Source organism: Rhopalosiphum padi, chromosome 1 (assembly GCF_020882245.1).
Source record: "Rhopalosiphum padi isolate XX-2018 chromosome 1, ASM2088224v1, whole genome shotgun sequence".
In the NCBI taxonomy this organism is placed as follows: Eukaryota; Metazoa; Arthropoda; class Insecta; order Hemiptera; family Aphididae; genus Rhopalosiphum; species Rhopalosiphum padi.
The window spans coordinates 33,039,453-33,057,986 of NC_083597.1; the positions used below are offsets into that span (position 1 = coordinate 33,039,453).

The window sequence follows — 18,534 nt, forward strand, 5'->3', positions numbered from 1 at the left end:
ACTGTCAGCAGTGTACACACACACGAGCGCCTGTACACGTCGGTCCCAACGTACATATATTGTGTACGTGGTTATATTTTTTTTATTGTTATATATATTCCGAAACCCGTGGCGAGAAGGATTTTAATTTTAGCATATATTGTTTCTTTTCGGTTCCAAGACAAACAAACGCACACACTCGCATACGCACACTCGCCTGGTCTTAATTTCCATCCCGTCCCTGCGGGTCACCACCTCGCCCTACGGTGGTGGTGGAGACTGTGAATACGACGACGACTCCTGCGATGATGATGGATTGCACCCGGGTATAGCCGCTTTACACTGTAGCCACCCCCGTGCTTTATCATTAGCACCGGCACCCAAAACGGCTAATTTAAACCTAAGGTCTTTTTTGTTTTCTTTTTTGCCTCCATCTCTACGTCGTCGGTGCTATACCGTCGCCACCGAATTATAATTACCGTCCGAAAAGGTTTTCACACTTCAAATGGCTGCAGCGACCCGAGTTTCCGTATACCACCCACTGACATTGGTATATATATATATATATATATACAATATATAATCATATACATTATACATGTATACATACTTTATACGCCCTTTTCCTCTTAACCATTCACCGCCCTCTCATTCATCCGTTTCTCCTAAAATCCGCCAAACTTCATCCAAAAATAGCATACACTGGTTCCTCCTTCTCCCTCTCTCACTCACTATCTCGAGCTTTTGATAAATTATACGTCGCATATAATCTGTCGTTTGTTTTTACGATAATCAATTATTACATTATATATTCTTATTCCGTGTTACAGCGGTGAGCAGTAGATTATACGTTCACAAGCAAAATGCGTAGCATCTGCATTTTCGACTCAACGAGGCACCTCCTTCCTTATATATATATATATATCTGTATAGATATTTGGTACATTTACCGTTTTATTAATGGAAATTGTTCTGAAACGAAAACACTTTTTAATGGAAAATAGCGTTATCCAATTTACATGTTGTCTTTATACGATAACAAACACACCGAGGGACTCGTTTAATAATTTTTTTTCACGCGCACACGTGTATATATATATATATATATATATATATATATAAGTAGAATATAACTCAAATCGAATTAACATTTTCCGGTATCGAAAGTGAGATTTAATAATAAAATTAAATGGGAAAAAGTGCCAAGCTACTATATAAAGCAAGAACTTAAATGAATATTTTATTTTATACAAGGATACAGCCGTAAAAGCATTTTAAAAGTTTTGTTATTTCATGACTGTGAATCGAGAATATAATAACTAAGACGCATTGATCCACGAAGGACTTTAATATACATTAAAGTATATACAGTGCAAAGTTAAATGTTGTGTATCAGTGTATCCGTCGTCCGCACTTTACACACTATTATAATATAATACCATAGTATCGGAAGTAGTCACGTGTACACGCATATTTTATGATAAAAAATGTATGACTATCAATTACGAATATCGCGTTGTATTGTTTATCTTTAAGTTCTGTCACTGACAAAACACTACAGCGATATATTTCGGTACTATATTAATTATTTGCGTGGTAGACGATCGCGTGGTTACAGTATACTATACAGAAGGGTAACCGGGTAAATACGAACTTGCGCGTGAACATGTCGTTACGTAATAATATAATAATAACGATAATAACAATAATATTCTCGTCGGTGAAAGCGATTAACTGCAGCGGGTGCGGTGCACTGCAACTACATGTTGTTATTAGGCATGTTTGGAGATACACTACTACAGACTGTAAACTGTATATACGTCTGTATACATAATATAATATATAAGTGCATTAACACAAACTGCAGCGGACGATCGACACGCGCGTGTACAAACAAGATTTGTAAATATATACAAAGCAGAACGGTAATACTGGTAATAGTAATATAATATATGACAAATAGCGGCGGTTATTACGTCGGCGGGAAACGGTCGCCAGCGCGAGCGTATAAATCACGCGCACAATCGTCGTGTGTCGGCGGTGGCGGTGGCGGCGTCGTCGTTGTTCAAGTAGCTTCGGCGAAAAGCCGAGTCTTATTAGTCAAAGTCCTGCGGGTAATTGAATGTGTGTGTGTGTGTGTGTATTATTATGAGAGAGCTAGCCGACGAGGGACCCCGCTGAGAAAGGCCAATCAACATCTATAACAAAATGTTATTATTATTATTATTATATAGGTACACATCGCGAGACCAATAATCATTATTACCGTTTGCCAGTTGTTTATTTATTATTATTATATATTTCGGGTACTCGCGCGTGCGTATATTATATATTCTACGTCAGTCCGTAAAGACAAAACCCATCAGTCACACACACACACCGCAGAGACTTCGTAACGAGTTCTGTATGTATAGGCAGGTACTCTGACCGAATGCCATTAGGAATGTCCATTAATAATTATAAGTGGCGACCAGTAAGTCCGTTTCAATAATTATATATGTATACAATATTTTTGTTATGTTTTGTTCTGAACGTTTTTTGATCGCACGGTCACGTATAGTACGTTTAGACTTAATAAGTTATAACACTCGGGTTAACGCATAGATCCCGCGTCTTCGAACCGATAACTATTATATATACATGTATTGATATATTTACATAATGATATTATTAATAGTTTTAACTTGACACGCTCTGTATAGAATCAAACAACGTATTAGGAACTTTACTTATAAGTGCTGTGCAAATAGAATCGCAGCGTTATTTCGTGTTTTTCTTCTTGAAAATCTTGAATCTTAGGTACTAAAACTACTGTTATATAATCAGTATAAAACCGTAAACGAAAAAAGCTCACGGGTGGTTCTTTAGTCCTGATCGCCTGCTATACGGGCACCAATCTCGGGGTAATAACTAATAGTTAATACTCACATTATTATATTTTATTACACGTACTTATACTTTATTATTTTTTTGTAGCACAGTTTGTGCATCTGATTTTTATAATAACATTTTAACATGAATATACTTTTGCAGATTCGCCCCGCATGGAAAAATCGCCGCTGCTGGCAAATGGATACAATCACCCGCCCACGCACCTCGGACACATGCAGTACATGCAGCAGTTTAACCACCACCACCATCATCCGGCGGCCGCACACGCCATCATGAACCCAGCCGGTCTGTCGCACCCCGCGTTACCCCGTCCCGACGCGCAGCTACTTAAGAGCCAAGGACTCTCCATGGAAGCGTTGGCCAGGTGAGTGTTTCCCCTGATGCGCCCACTATATAGACCCCTGGAAGTTATCATCGATAACCGGAAACTGTGTTTAAAGACCATTGCTGTTTTTTTCTCTCATTCGATAATATGTATATATTATATATTTAGTAAAGAGAATGACACCTAAAGTCAATCCCGTATCGCTATTATTTCATTTTGTTTAGTACTTACTGTGAAATAACAATATTAAGTATAATATGCTTGAACATTGAACCGGGTACATAAAAACAAAACAGTATAGTTACAGTTTATTACAGTGTCGATACTATTGCCCCATATTACTTGCGGCATACGAATATTTTAAAATTAATTGTTTTCACAGTTAGCCGTTATATAATTTGGAAATATTAAAAGATCATAATTTTAAATTTTCTTAAAAAAAATTCGTTAAGTTATTGTTACGATTTATTAATAAAAAGAAAAGAAAATTAAAAATAAGCATATATTGAAAACAAGTAATTACTAACTAATATACGAATAAAATGCATTTTTTTAAATAAAACTCGACTTTAATATTGATTTTTCATAGTATACTATATACCTAATCGTTTACCTGCATTAATGACATGGAAACTAAATTAAAAATTAATTACATTTCTTATAACAATAAGTACAGTAAAAAACATATTTTAACGTTTCTAAAATATTATGTATTTAAAAAAAGTTAATTCATCCAAATACGTATAATATATTATTAAAAAAATATTATTGTTTAAAAAATGTATTACTAAATAATAAATAATACAAATAAAATTTTGTGCAGTTAATAAATTATTGTAATGTATGTTCGTACCTAATGACACAGTGGTTTATTTTATTAATAACAGTTTATCACTACGTTTTTAATATGTTTTTTTTTCGTTTTACAGTTCGGGTATATGGGAAAAAGCGTATGCCGGCTTCATGAAACAACTAGAAAGGTAAGAGAATAATAATAATAATCGCACACTGCTCGTGCTGCAGTATATAATATCATTATTGTTTATATCCACGACGCCTTCCCGTCCGGCGCGTCGCACTATTAAAATAACGACTTGTATATTATATACATATATATACCGTTTTCTGCAATATGCCTATATGTTTATACATATAGAGATATAATGTAATATTCGAGCTGTATAACTGACGCACACGATCGTTCGATGGAGGCGGCGGCGGCGGTGACTGCGGAAATTATGTTCTGTTCAATAATATACGACCCAATGATATACACAATATAATAGTAATAATAATAATATATATACTGCATTCGCGTGGCGCAATATCATCATCTCGAGAACGACGATAATTATTGTTATTTTTCTATTAATTTTTTTACTTTTACCGCGTCGTAATAATAATATTTTTACCATATCGCATCGGTGCCCCGGACATGCGTATAATATATAAATATAATGTACAGACAAGAAGGGTCATCAGGACATTGCACTAATACAGTACCTACTTATATGCGTATTACATAGAGAAATGATAACGGTGATGTGTGCAGCTATATGGAATTTACGACTCGAACACGACTGTTATTGCCTTTAGTATAATAATACACGCACTATACACGGCGCCGCCTGCACCGTTGTCTATCACTTATATCGGTCGCGGTTATTTGGATTTAAAAACCTGCAGATCTCTTAATTTATAATAAAATATGATTTTGACTACAAGCATTTCACGTTGTTCTGGCGATATGATAGGTATATCGACAATTTTTTTTAAAATATTCAACTCAGGCACGTTAAACCATCTAGACCATTTTCAACACATTCAATGTATAGGTACATTTAATAAAATACTCATAGACGTCTCTGGGTAAATAATTTTGCTTTTTGAGGTTCTGAATATGTTCCAAAAAAACGTTTAAGTGGCCCTATAAAGCAAACGAATCTTTATCCGATTGATTAGAAATTATAATTACTTAAATCTTTTAGGTGGTAAATTAAAAATAAAATACTTTAGAATTTTTATGCAGTTGTTTGAAAAAATAATTAATAACGACTAAAAAGTTATTATTTTTAAACGACATCTTTATTACTTTGTATGCGAAAAACTATCCTCTATTGGCAATGGCTTGTAAGATGTTAACACATTTTTCTAAGTGGTATACCTGAGACAGCTGCAGCTCTCAGTGTAGTCTCCTAGATGATAGTTGTTTTGTCGTACACATTATTGCAGCAGACCGGTAATCTGTGACTGTGCGAGTATCGCACGGTGCGTAGCAAAGCCGTGTGACACGCGACATAAATATTATTTCGTATATAATGATGATAATAATTTGTTATTATTGTTTGCACCTCGCGCGATGGATGCTGCAGCGGCGGCACTCGGAAATTTCTTATTGTCTGTGCCGCTCTGCAATCGTGTGTTGTCGGCAACAGTAATAAGACGGAGGTCGTAAATTTCAATGAAACGCACGAAAGTTGTGTTATTTGTACTCGGTGGCGGCGGCGGCGGCGGTGACGACGACACAAAGGTATACGTATATGATATCTCCTCGTATTATTATATGGGTGTGCACACAAAGACACGGGTCGAAAGCAGAAAACGACGACGCGGAGCGAGCGCGGGTGCTTAAATTGAATTTAACGCTAAAACTTTTCTTATATTTTTTTCGTGCCGTATTTATATACACATCATATAAATGTATATATATATATATAAAAGATATCGTATATATTTACTGGGTTATTATTTTTGTTCGCGGCGCCCATCTCCGGGACCGCTCTGATCTAATTTATATCCGGCGGTGGTGGCGGTAGCAGCCTGCAGAGTTCCTTCGGTCGTCGCGTATCATTTATAACAATTTTCTTTTGGCGCGCAATGGATACACACGCGCGCGCGCACACACACACACACACACACAAACACACATAAATAAGGGACGATGGTGAAATAACGAAGGGTGGATAAAAAATATATACACGTATTAATGTATATACATGTATTGTATAATATGCGTCGTCGTGTCCGGGGAGCGCGAAAAGAAACGTTTTACACGTCTCCGGAGATTATACGCGGGCACAGGGAAGGCCTATTATATGAACGCCGCAGTCATTTTTACGTTAAATATTTATGCAAAAGAAGTTATTAACTTTTTTTTCCGTTTTAGTTTTCTTCACGGTTTTTTTTTTTTTTTTTTATAAGGCATCTCTAAACACGCCCAATGTGCCGCTGCTGAGACCTATAATAGTCATCGCCGTTGCGCGTATAATATTTATAAATAGGGTCTTGTGGACCACGTAGAGAAAATACAAGTATACGTTTATCGCAATAATTGTTATTATACCACCTTATGCCGTATAATATCGTCTTTGTTTAAACATTTTTCTTTGCGCTTCATAACGTATTAATACGCATATATTACATGCGCGCAGTGAAATAGTAATAATAACGATAATAATAATAATAACACACCGCCATTCCCGTGTTGCTGTATGCACACGTTTTTCACTTCTCCGCCGTCCGTTCGTCGACGTAGCGGCAGTTCTCAGCGGAGGCGGAATTGATGGATGACGTTTTCGATCTGCCGCTGTCCGCGCCCGCTCGTATTATAACTTGCCGAAACATATTCCCGAAACGTTTAATAACAGTACGGCGCGCGCGCTGGCAAACGTGAAACAAATAAAAAACGACAACGCGGAAAATCTTCCATCACGAGTCACGCGGACAGGGCGAGTAGTCACGGTGGAGGGGAAAAACGGGGAAAAAATAATAATATATATATGAAAAACGACTTTCACGTCTCACACGCCCACCCGCCACTCCTTTGTACATAGTGTGCGGTACCATAATGAGAGAAGAGCCTCGAGAATCGAATAATATACGAGAATTGAACGAACGATTTTTTTATTTTCCGTTCACACCCCTCGTCGCCGTGGTAGTCATTTCTTTATGATGTACACGACGACGCTTCTTGCTCTGTTATATGCGTGTGCGGTGTGTCTTAAGGGGTTGCCAGATGCGACTTCCATTACGCCAATTTCTCTTTATGTGTGGGAGGGCTACGGCGGCGATGGTAAACGACGTACACTAACGACGTAAAATTTTTATAGTGTTGTCGTGCGCCGGCGGTTGTGTGTATAAGGTGTGTTCGATGGTCGGGGGTTGGGAATGGTGAAAGGACGAGGAGAACTGGGAAACAATGTCGCTAAAACGTCAAACATTAAATTACATTTTTATTCGAATTTCTCGCAAACAACACTCTGGTGGGTTAAAAAAGGCATATTCTGCTGGAGTAAAAAACCCAGCGCAATCGTTACGTGTAGGAGAAAAAACTTTGTCAATAACGATAAGCTTTAAAGGGGAAATGACACGCCGGTTCCCCCCTCCAACCCAGCGGATAACCGTTGTAGTGTGCTATGCAGCCATAATATATAGATAGTAGCGCATCGTCGTATTAAAAATGGATTTTGGTTAAATCTCGGTGTTCGAAGTTGCCTTGATTGGCGTGGATTGTCATTTTATTTTTTGCGATAAAAAAAAAAAAAAAAAAAAAAATGGACAACCGTTTATAATAAAAACAACGATTCCCCAGTATATACGACAATAATATTATTATGTTCCAATTATATACCTTACTACAATAATATGTCTATGTAACTTCCGCAGTCTGTGTGGCGTTAAATCCAAATAATCCAGTATAGCGACTGATGCATTTAACGGGCGGCAATTTTACCAGGGACGCGTGCAGTAAATTAAAAATCGGCAGCCAACATTCGACGTGTTATCGAAACGCCATATCGTTTAATTGATTTATTTTATTATTATATACGGCTAACGGTTCACGGCAGCGTCACTAGACACAATACTAGCCAGACACATGGTCGATAGTGCCTATAATATTATATTTTTGTCGATCAAAACAAACACAGCCGCATAATAATATAGAATACGTGTACATATAGACGGCTTGATGTGTAAACTCGGATATCATATTTATATAGGTACAACGATAATAATAATACTAATCAGCCACTGCGGCGGTGGCAGTGGTGGTGATGGGATTATATCGCGGTTAATTACGCGGCATTAACGACTATATAGTAGAGCGGCTTTTCGTATTGTTTTTGGGTGGCCGGGATTTCGGGTCCATTGTTCCGAAGGAATAACAATAACAATAACAATAGTAACACACACGTAGACGTTTTTGGTAAAGCTGGTCCAGTATACACACACATCGGGCGCGCGTAATAATTAGCAAAACCTCCGCACACAATAATGCCCACAAATCTAGATATCACAGAGGTGGCGGCAGTAGCGCCAGTCTATACATAATAACATATATATATATACACATTATACATAATATTATTATTATTATAATAATATAGTGGCGGGCTCATCACAGGCCGTCATCATCGCCACCACTACCGCCGTGGCTGCAGAGTATTATCGGTCCAGTGTTTTAATCTAATATCGTTGTTTCCCCATTGTACCCGCGTCTGTTCCGCTTTTGTACGGGATATATATTATTATATTATATATAAATATCTACGTATGCGTGTGTGTATGCGTCCGTCCGAATGCCCATTGTTTCTACAAAACCTCTGGCCGCGATCAAATGCCATCCCTTCCGGGGACCATCGACACGTGTCTATATATATATATATATATATATACAATAATGATGATGATAATAATAATAATAATATTACTACAATATGTTTATACATGCGTTCTGTTATAATATAATAATATAGAATTGTATGTACCAATGTGTATGTATAATATTAAATTACACGTAAGTACATGACGTGTGTTGGTCATGTTTAAAGCTAGTGGTCCTACACCCATACCACCTCACGCAGTGCAGTACCTATATACGACATGATAATGTTTTGTGCTTTTCTGCTGCTATTCAACTCGAATCCGTTGTGCGTACGAAAAAATCGATAAACCTATACAATACACGTGGACGACTGGTACATCAGCGGTCCGGCTGCAGGGAAACTCCGTCGCATCGCGCTGAGGACGGTTAGATTGGCGGAGGAGAGTTTTATAGTAATAAAATAAAGAAAAATTTCAATATCGAAATATTAATGTCCCAACAAATCCTCCCCGTCCGTATTTTTATTAATAATATTCTTTACAAATACTTATCCTCTTCGTATTAAATATACAATAATATCTCGGCTCTGCCAGATAAAGCGCGTGGGATTACGCGCACAAAATTTCTTTTGTCGTTTATACGATGCGAAGTACTATAATATTATGACCGGCTCTTCGCCGCGACCAACCCGCCGTTCTCTTCCTCCACTGGAGTTTTCTTAAAAAATAAATAACCACTGTATAATGTATATATATATATAACTGTAGCACACCGGGGATTTATTTCTGCGCTATCATCGTCGCTATACTACAGTTATCTAATAGTTATCTACTGCGAATTCGTTGACGGCCGTCACGTAAAAAAAAAGAAGTCATATTGTCGCCTTTTAGTAAACCGAACATCATACGGCGGCGTTGAAGTTAATATCCGTCATCGTGGTATCGGCTTTCTCCCTTATCTGCAGACCAAAGTTTGGGTCGCGGGGGTGACAGCGGTGGAAGAAAAAATATTGGATTTCAATTGAAAACTCGTTTTTCTCGACCTGACCCCGAAATGCGGACAAGATGGATTCATTTGTCACCGACCGTATCGGCCGAGTGTGTATGAAAAAACACCACCCCCACAGGACACATTTTCGGAATCATAAATTCACTTTGCTAACTTTTTGCCGCGGGGACGTGTCCTTTTTACGCTGCTTTTGATAGCCAGTTGATATATTACCAGTTGGTAACTTTCCGATACAAGCACACGCACATACATACACGGAGAATACGATTATATTATATTATACAGACGGCCAAAATGTGAAAAATAAAAATATAATATAATATCTTACAATATTTTTAATACGCAGTGCTTATATAGTACCTATAACAATGTGAAAATGTATGAATTCTAAAGAATGATGTTATCTCGAAACTAAGTAAATTGAAAAAAACCATTTCAGAAAATCACGTAAAGTTTCGTTTCAATAATCCCCGGTTGACAGGTCTTTTTAAAAAGCGTTTGTCCACCAACCAGCGTTATGTATTATATATTATAGAAAAGAACGTTTTATATTGGTCTTGAGTGTAAATTTATCGTCTAAAATAAATTCCAAGTCGCCTTTGAATTAGTCGCAGTTTCGGTGTATATGTATTGTAAATCACGGGTAGGGCGTAATATCGCTTTCGACCTTCACGTTTACACACACACACATATATACGTATATATATATATATATCTGTGGAGGAAAACGGTGTTTTATTTCTGACTCCACGCAGACTACGGCACCCAAAGCCCCTATGGCACTTAAAAATACGATCTCGTCCTGACAGTCATTGTCTCATATATACACGATAACTAATTATTATTGCTGTCAGCATGGAACATAGCGTAATACACGAACTTGCACAACAGCTATAACAATAATAAACAAATTAATGATAAACATAGGTATATACCGCGACGCTGAAATGATATGGTTTTTCAGTTCAAATATTATAATAGTGTGCTCACACGCGATGTGTCGTAGGAATGAAAGAAATACCTTTGGACGACGCGTATTTTGATAAGATTTTTTATTATATTATATACGATGAACAGCATGCAAAAAATATCTGTCATCTTGGTACCGCCTCACAAGACGACAAAAATTACAAATTTACCTAGCATATTATTATACGTCCGTCGTGTGTGTACATCACGCAAATCCAAAGGCCGTCGCCTGCCGGGACAAATACGCGGGTTTTGCGGTCGCGACAGCGCGTAATCTCCGCAGCCTCCGACTGAGATTATACGCCTGCCGGACGGGACGTCATTATTCAATCTAATGGACCGCGTTAATCGCGTCGCACCGTGACCCTCTGCAGGGACGCAGCAACGAGGTTTTCTCGTTCAGCCCCGAGGATTATGATATCGTATCACCGGCGCGGAGACGATGTAGATGTATGGAAGATGAAATCGTTTCGTTTGTATCGCTCGCGAAACTTTCGACAGCGCTCGTTGGGCCTTTGATTTAAATAAATGCATAAAACATGACAATATATTCGATGATGATAAACAGTGAGTTGTATAATTTTATTAGTTATTTGTGCCTAAATCAAACTTTGTATTTTGGATTTACCAATTTATATTTTACGGTTAATGTGGTTAACCTACACATACGGAATTAAGTTTCCGTAAGCTATCTATTGACCTAATCGGTTTGTCACATGGTGTAATACTTTATGATATATAATAATATGGGGCAATACATAAATGATACTATACAAATTAGATACTTTTGTGCGATTGCGATTAGCGTAGACTTAATTCGTAAGTATTGAAAATAATAAATATTATTATAGTCATCGTATATCTAAAAACATGAAATGGTCCAATACTGAACGCAATATATTATCGGTCAGTCGATTCTGAAAGTATAATCGAGCGAAATTATTATATTGGTCTACGATAAGGTCGTGTTTAGCGCAATCGGTAAACTCCCATTTTATATATATGGTCAGTGTCGGTCGTACCGCATTCCGCGCGCACCAAAGCGCACGCGACCGATATACCGGTATATACCCATCATCCCGGAGGAGAGGCAGAGCCGGCCGGTATAACGCACGACCGTCGCACTAAAACATCTCGTCGTGACGTGTGCAGGTGGTGGTGCCCGCCGCCGAATCAATTACCATTCGGAATAGGATAATAATATTATTACTATTAATATTTAATACGGTTGCGCGTGGGCAGCAGTGGCTGTAGCGCGCAGGGTGCCGCCGCGTACACAAAGCTATCGGCCACTACCGATCTCTGCTCTGTCCGGGCATTACGTGCATCAACAACAGCAGCCGCAGCAGCAGCCGCCGACGACGACGATGTTGCGCGACTTGCGCCGCATGTCACTGTCACGAGTTTATATTATGATTATTGCCGTTACTATTGTAGAGGAACAATATTCAATACGTATATAATATGTTAATATATATGTATAAAAACCGTTTTTGATTTAGTCGAAACGCCTTTTTTATTTTCCAAAGTGGGTGTGTGTGTACGGCTAGTCCTTGTCCGCCGCCAGCTGCTAATTACAAGGCACTCACTCTAGCGAGCGTGTGTGTGTGTAAGTATAATATTGTAAACGCTCGTGTCATTCCGATCGAAATACGTTATCGGTCGACACACATCTATCTATATTATATATTTGTGTGTATAAAATATGCGCTCTATATATTGATGAAAAAAAAAATACAACTCATAATAATGGATCGCCGGGTGGGCGATCGTCGAACGCGCGTATTGTATATTTTAATGTATACACATATTATATGTACGTAATAATGTTATAATGTACAATATTATTATTATTATTATTATATGCACACGTTTGTCCAGACAGAATAATAACACGATGATAATATACAGTGATAAAATATAGTATTTACGTACCTATATAAAATTATACGTGAAACGAGTTTGGAGTTTTATGATATTATATTATTATACTAACGTTCTTATTCAGGTTCGATTTCAGAGGTACAAATAATAATAATCGCATTTGGGCTTTTTCAAAAAGTCTGTTGCTGTTATACTGCCTCCGTCGCCGCCGCTAACGCTGTCGATTGCCTTTTATACTGTCAAAACCAAAAATTCAGTTTCGTTTCGCGTTTTAATTCCCTCCGTACTGAATCCGTTTTAATAATTAACTCCCTCTTTCTCGCTTTGAACTTTTAACCCTCGGAAAAGAAATTAATAATCTTGTTTTAAATGTATACAAATTTGGTTTACGAGTAGTCTCAAAGGAATGTGCTCCGGGGCGTACGAAACTTTCCCATTAAAAATCTGGACGTCACTTACAAATCGTTCGGAATGACATTGAAAGTAATTCTAATTAGGTACTGTATTCTGTTCTGAAACTACGAGTTTATGACATGACATTCGATCAGATAATGTGCCACCGATCGACTCTCGAAGAAATAACCAAGAAATGTAAACATTTTTTTTCTTCATATATTATAAATGTTATTATAAAGTTCGTTTAGAACCTTCACGTATTATTCTAAAATAAAAATATTATTTATTAAATTCATACCTAATTATCGTATATTGATACAATTCTTTAAATTAACATGTTTTAAATGTATATAAAATGTATACTAACATCTAGGTCTAGGATTATATATTATACATATTATCTAAATAATATAATACAAAACATGAGAGTATACCTATTAGGATTATAAACTTTTAGAATAATTGTGTATTTCAAAAATAAATAGCAATTTCTGTAAAATTATTTTAAAATATCATAAATGTATATAACGGTCTGTAAAACGAGCTATGATAGAGGCCAAAAAATTATTTAAAAAATTTGATAGTCACATACGATAATATGATAAAAAATATTAAAACTGTTATCGCAAATCGAAAACTAAAATATTTTAACGAACATTTAAAAAAAATATATATATTTTTATTTTCCACTGGTGAGTAAAACGTACAACGACGTTACGTTAGCCTTTGATGAATATAATATGAGTGTGAATTTTATGTGATCGAATTATCGTGAATATTGATAAGCACACGCTTGAACTTAGATCTATCCGGTTGCCAAAGTAGTATAGAAATTATCTTGCAAACTAGACAATAACTAAATTTTTATACCTTCATATTTGTAAATTTAATTAATACCTACCAGCAATTTATTATCATATACCATATTGTGTTATTGCGAGTATAACGGTGATGAAAAATTAAATAGTGCAAAGGGCGTAGCGTATATTATAACGTATTTAATGTTATTATTTTACATGTCGAGTGTTGTAACTATATATATATATAAAATATATATACAGTGTACGAGTATGCAATATCAGGTTATATTCACCAAACACACATATATGCGATTAATATTATTTAATATAAATCATTGCGGCTGTGATGGCGGACGTACTACGCTGCTGTTAGAGTTAATGAATTGCGAAACATTGTTTTATCGCCTCCGGCATGATTATTCGATAATAATCACGGTAGGCCTAATTATTGTACCTCCGCCGATCCAACAAGCATACTACCACTGCAGGCAGCTATATAATATAATGCTGTATATACCTACCTACACGCCCGTTGATTCCGGAATCCGTCCGGTTGGATTTTCGATCATCTGCGAATACATACGCACACAGATAAACACATACAAACAGACTACGCATAAACTTTCCGTAAACACATTATAATATATACATGTACAATATATATGCACTCGCACCCACCTCCACCACCACCTCAGTGCGTATGTCTATGTCGATTAATTTAATATTAAATCCTCTCCGACTCTCTCGCTGTCTGTCTCTCTCTTTCATTCTTTCTCTCTCACTCACTCTTATTCTCTCCCTCTCACTCACTTTCGTACACTCACCCTTGCTATGCCACACTCGACCGGCCGCCGACGAATCTGAGATTTCGTTTCAATTAACATGGTCCCGGGTCCGGAACGTTGGAGTTTAATATTATAATCGTAAGGAGTTTTGCGCGTTGCACACACAGGATACGTGTGTATTAATAATCATAACTCAAAACGGCAAAGCCCCCAAAGGGTTTTGGCAACACACGCCGCATAACCGTATAGTACCTACCGATGGTAGGCGGATGGTCGACGGGCGATGACTGAGAAACGGGTAGAAGACGATGCCGCGGCGTTTCGCTCCAGAAATCTTATACTTATTACTTATTCGACCCTTCTGCGTAACGGGCAAAAGTTTAAAATCTTCCACTGCCGTTCGCCTGCCTAAAATGTACCACCGCACCACCACCACCACCACCACCACCACCGCAGCAGACGAACTACCCTCTAGCCCGGGGCTGTTTCTCGGGTTATTATTGTTTCACCGCGCCGCCGAATCGGATTTCGATGATGTGATGTTGCTGTTACTGCTGCTGCTGTTGATCCTATATCACAACCCCTTCAACAAATTAGCATGACGGCGGCCGCCGTCGCTGTGCGCGGGATCCCCACCTCAACTCATCAGACTGCGACGACACTCTTTTCGGGGTATTTTTCGCGCGTGTTTATTAAACACAAACAAAAGACACGCTGCAGCGCAATGGTGTCGAGAGGATTAGTCAAATTGAACAATACAATATATCATTACAGGGTGCAAATAGTAGGTATATATATATTATTATTGCGCGTGTCACGTTAAAAGACGATGGAAAAAAAACGGTTTTTTGATGACGATAAAAAAAAAATCGTCAAATAGTAATAATATGTATATAATACACCTAATAACTATATAGGTATACGTGCATACCTTACACGTGGGTCCTGATGAAAGAAAAAACTAATACTAATATACTACTAATAATACGAATGGCTAAGGAGAGGAAAAGAAAAAAAACGTTCCGACAAAACGAAAAAGAAAAGAGAGGAATTATCATAATTATTATCGAATGGCCATAACGTCGGGATTAAATGAGCGGAGAAGAAGAAAAAATCCCCATCGGAGCCGGTAGAATGATAAGGGGAGTTGTGTATTTAAATTTTAATCAAAACATCCGATTGAATCAATATATATAGCTGGCGGCGGAAATGAAAGGGAACAACATCCTAAAGACAAACAGGACTTTTAATATGCGGGCTCCCGCTATCCGCGTCGGCGGCGGTCCGGACATTCTTCTCGTCGTGCAGTATTATTATTATTATTATTATTATTATTATTACTACTACTACTACTGCTATAATATATACACAAAGAACGGATTAGAATATATGCGATTCCGGCGCGCGGACTAATGAAAATTCACCCTCCACACGCGCCGGGAAAGAAGTCAAAGAACGTTACGGGAATTAATTTTGCCGATCTCTTTTTCTCCGTCTCTTTTTATAACAGTCTTTATTTTGATTTTATTTGTTATTTATCCTGAACGTCCAAATTTCTGACGTCCCGCAGATAAGAAACCGTGTCCGCAGTGAATTCGTCAAACCGACAACGCGGCCGCCGTTTGAGAATATTTTTGGTGTATTATAATATTATACTCTTATTACCATAATAATATTATTATTATTATATATTTTTATACACTGCGACGGGCCGCGGATAAACGATAATTAATTATCGGTGGATGGCGGCGAACGTGTCCTCGCCCAGTCGGATCGACCAAATGATATACTGTACACGACAGCGAAATCCCAGCGGAACTTATCTGTGCGGCGACACGCCGCCACCGCCGCTCGTAATTTTAATCTCGTCGGGACCCGTAATCTTGTCTGCAAACGAATCGCTCGACGACCAACGACGGCGATAATACTACCATATTTTTTCGGTGCGTTGTCGTGGCTTTAGGGTGCGTTTACGTGACAGATAGGAGGAGGTACAGGTAAATCGTACAGCTAATAATATATAATTTAACGGGGGACGGTGGTTTTGTGTGTCACTGGCGTGAACGAGTGTAGTGTGTGGCTTCCAAACGATAAGACCAGCTGCTGGTGGAGAACCGAAATAATTTTTTTTTTTTTCGTAGAAAATTCGATATTGTTGTTGTATATTTGACTTCAGGTACGTTCGAACACGATACACCATCAATGTAAGTGTGTGTGTGAGCGCGCGTGCGAGTTTATTTTTTGGACGACTATGCCGAACCGGTTTCGAAATATGTATTATTATTAAAGTATTAACGCCGGCCCCGGTGCCACGATCCGGCGAACCCTATCTTCAGCGTGGTCTGGTCCTCTGTGCGCGACTTTGTTTGCTTCTCGAAAACGGAGACTTTCGAATATCATATAGTAATATACTAATATATTACTATTATTATTATGCGTATTGTCATCATTAGGGAACGGACTTTATTGTAATAAAAAAATCAAAATATGTACATAAATATGTACTTAATTTTATTAAAATATGTAAAAAAAAAATAAAAATATGTATATCGAAAAAATGTATTAGTAGGTACTAAAAATTACAAAAAAAAAATATTATATACATAAAAGTATTACAAACGATGTAGGTATATAAAACTATTATTCCGGAACAAAGCAGTGAGAAACAACATATTGTTGAAGGTTTGAAAATGAAAAATTTCTACGGTTTGGTCGGAGAATACTCTTGTATTGACTAAAAGACCGTTCTACGTCAACAGATGTGATAGGGGCGTAATTCATGTTCACTATATCAGAAGGAGTGAATTCAATGTCGAGAGATCCTTGTTGATTTTTACCAATTAAAATATCTCTGATGATTTTAATAGTTTGAAATCCAGAATTTTTTTCAATGATATTTGCAAATTTGTTTTTGACTATTTCTCCCATGTGTCCTTGACTTTTTTCTAATTTATCTGCAGATTTTTCTACAATGCTAATGCTTTCTATCAAAGACATGTTTTTAGTTTCCAATTGTTTAATTGTCTGAATCAAAAAACAAAAATTTGCAGAAATGTATGTCAAGTTGTTTTTTAAATTGATATCTTGCATCAGTGAATTGGCTTTTTCAATAGCTGCGGTCGATTCAGTATCGAAATTTGAAATAACATTTTTTATTTTGTCAAAATGATCGCAATAGTATTGGACGGCTTCAAGCCACGTACCCCATCTTGTTATAATAGGTTCAGGAGGTAAATTAAGATCTGGATACATTTCTTTAAATTTTGAAACACGACTTGGCGCTTTTAAGAATATTTTTTTAATGGTCGCTATTAATTGATCAACCTCGGAATAATTACATCTTATTGTTTCTGAGACACGATGAAAGCCATGTACTAAACATGTCAAATGAACCAGTTTAGGGAAAAATGCTGTCAAAATACTATCGGCTTTAACCATATAAGGTGCAGCATCGGTCAAAAATAAAAATACGTTTTCATATTTTACACCATTTGGCCATAATAAGTTCATAGAATCATTAAATAATTTAGCAATAGTTTTATTATTGCATTTTTCTAATTGCACACAATTTAAAAGAAATGATTTAGTAGGCTCAGAACATAGTTTGCCGATGATTACATTACCAACATACCTGCCCACTGCATCTGTTGATTCATCAATTGAAACCCATATTGGTCCATCTTGAATACACTGTCTAATTGATTGTAATGTTTCCTCGTAAATTATATTAACATAATTCTTTCGGATGGTGCTTTCATCTGGAATTTGTTGTCCGGTATATTTCTTTAAAAAATCAGTAAATTCTCGATTTTTTAGTTTGAAAATAGGAATATCCGCGCGAATCAACATACGACACAAATCCGTATTAAAAGCTGACAAATTATTGGAAGA

General features: G+C 37.1%; 1 protein-coding gene across 2 annotated transcripts in view; it reads left to right on the top strand.

Annotated features, from left to right (window-relative positions):
- Positions 1–18,534, top strand: part of LOC132918087 (dachshund homolog 2) — a 124,075-nt gene that overhangs the window by 66,713 nt on the left and 38,828 nt on the right. For both annotated transcript variants that reach the window (XM_060979171.1, XM_060979172.1), the window contains 2 exons: positions 3,013–3,235; positions 4,126–4,176. In XM_060979171.1, the coding sequence (XP_060835154.1) occupies positions 3,013–3,235; positions 4,126–4,176 (274 nt within the window). The remainder of the gene's footprint in view (positions 1–3,012; positions 3,236–4,125; positions 4,177–18,534) is intronic.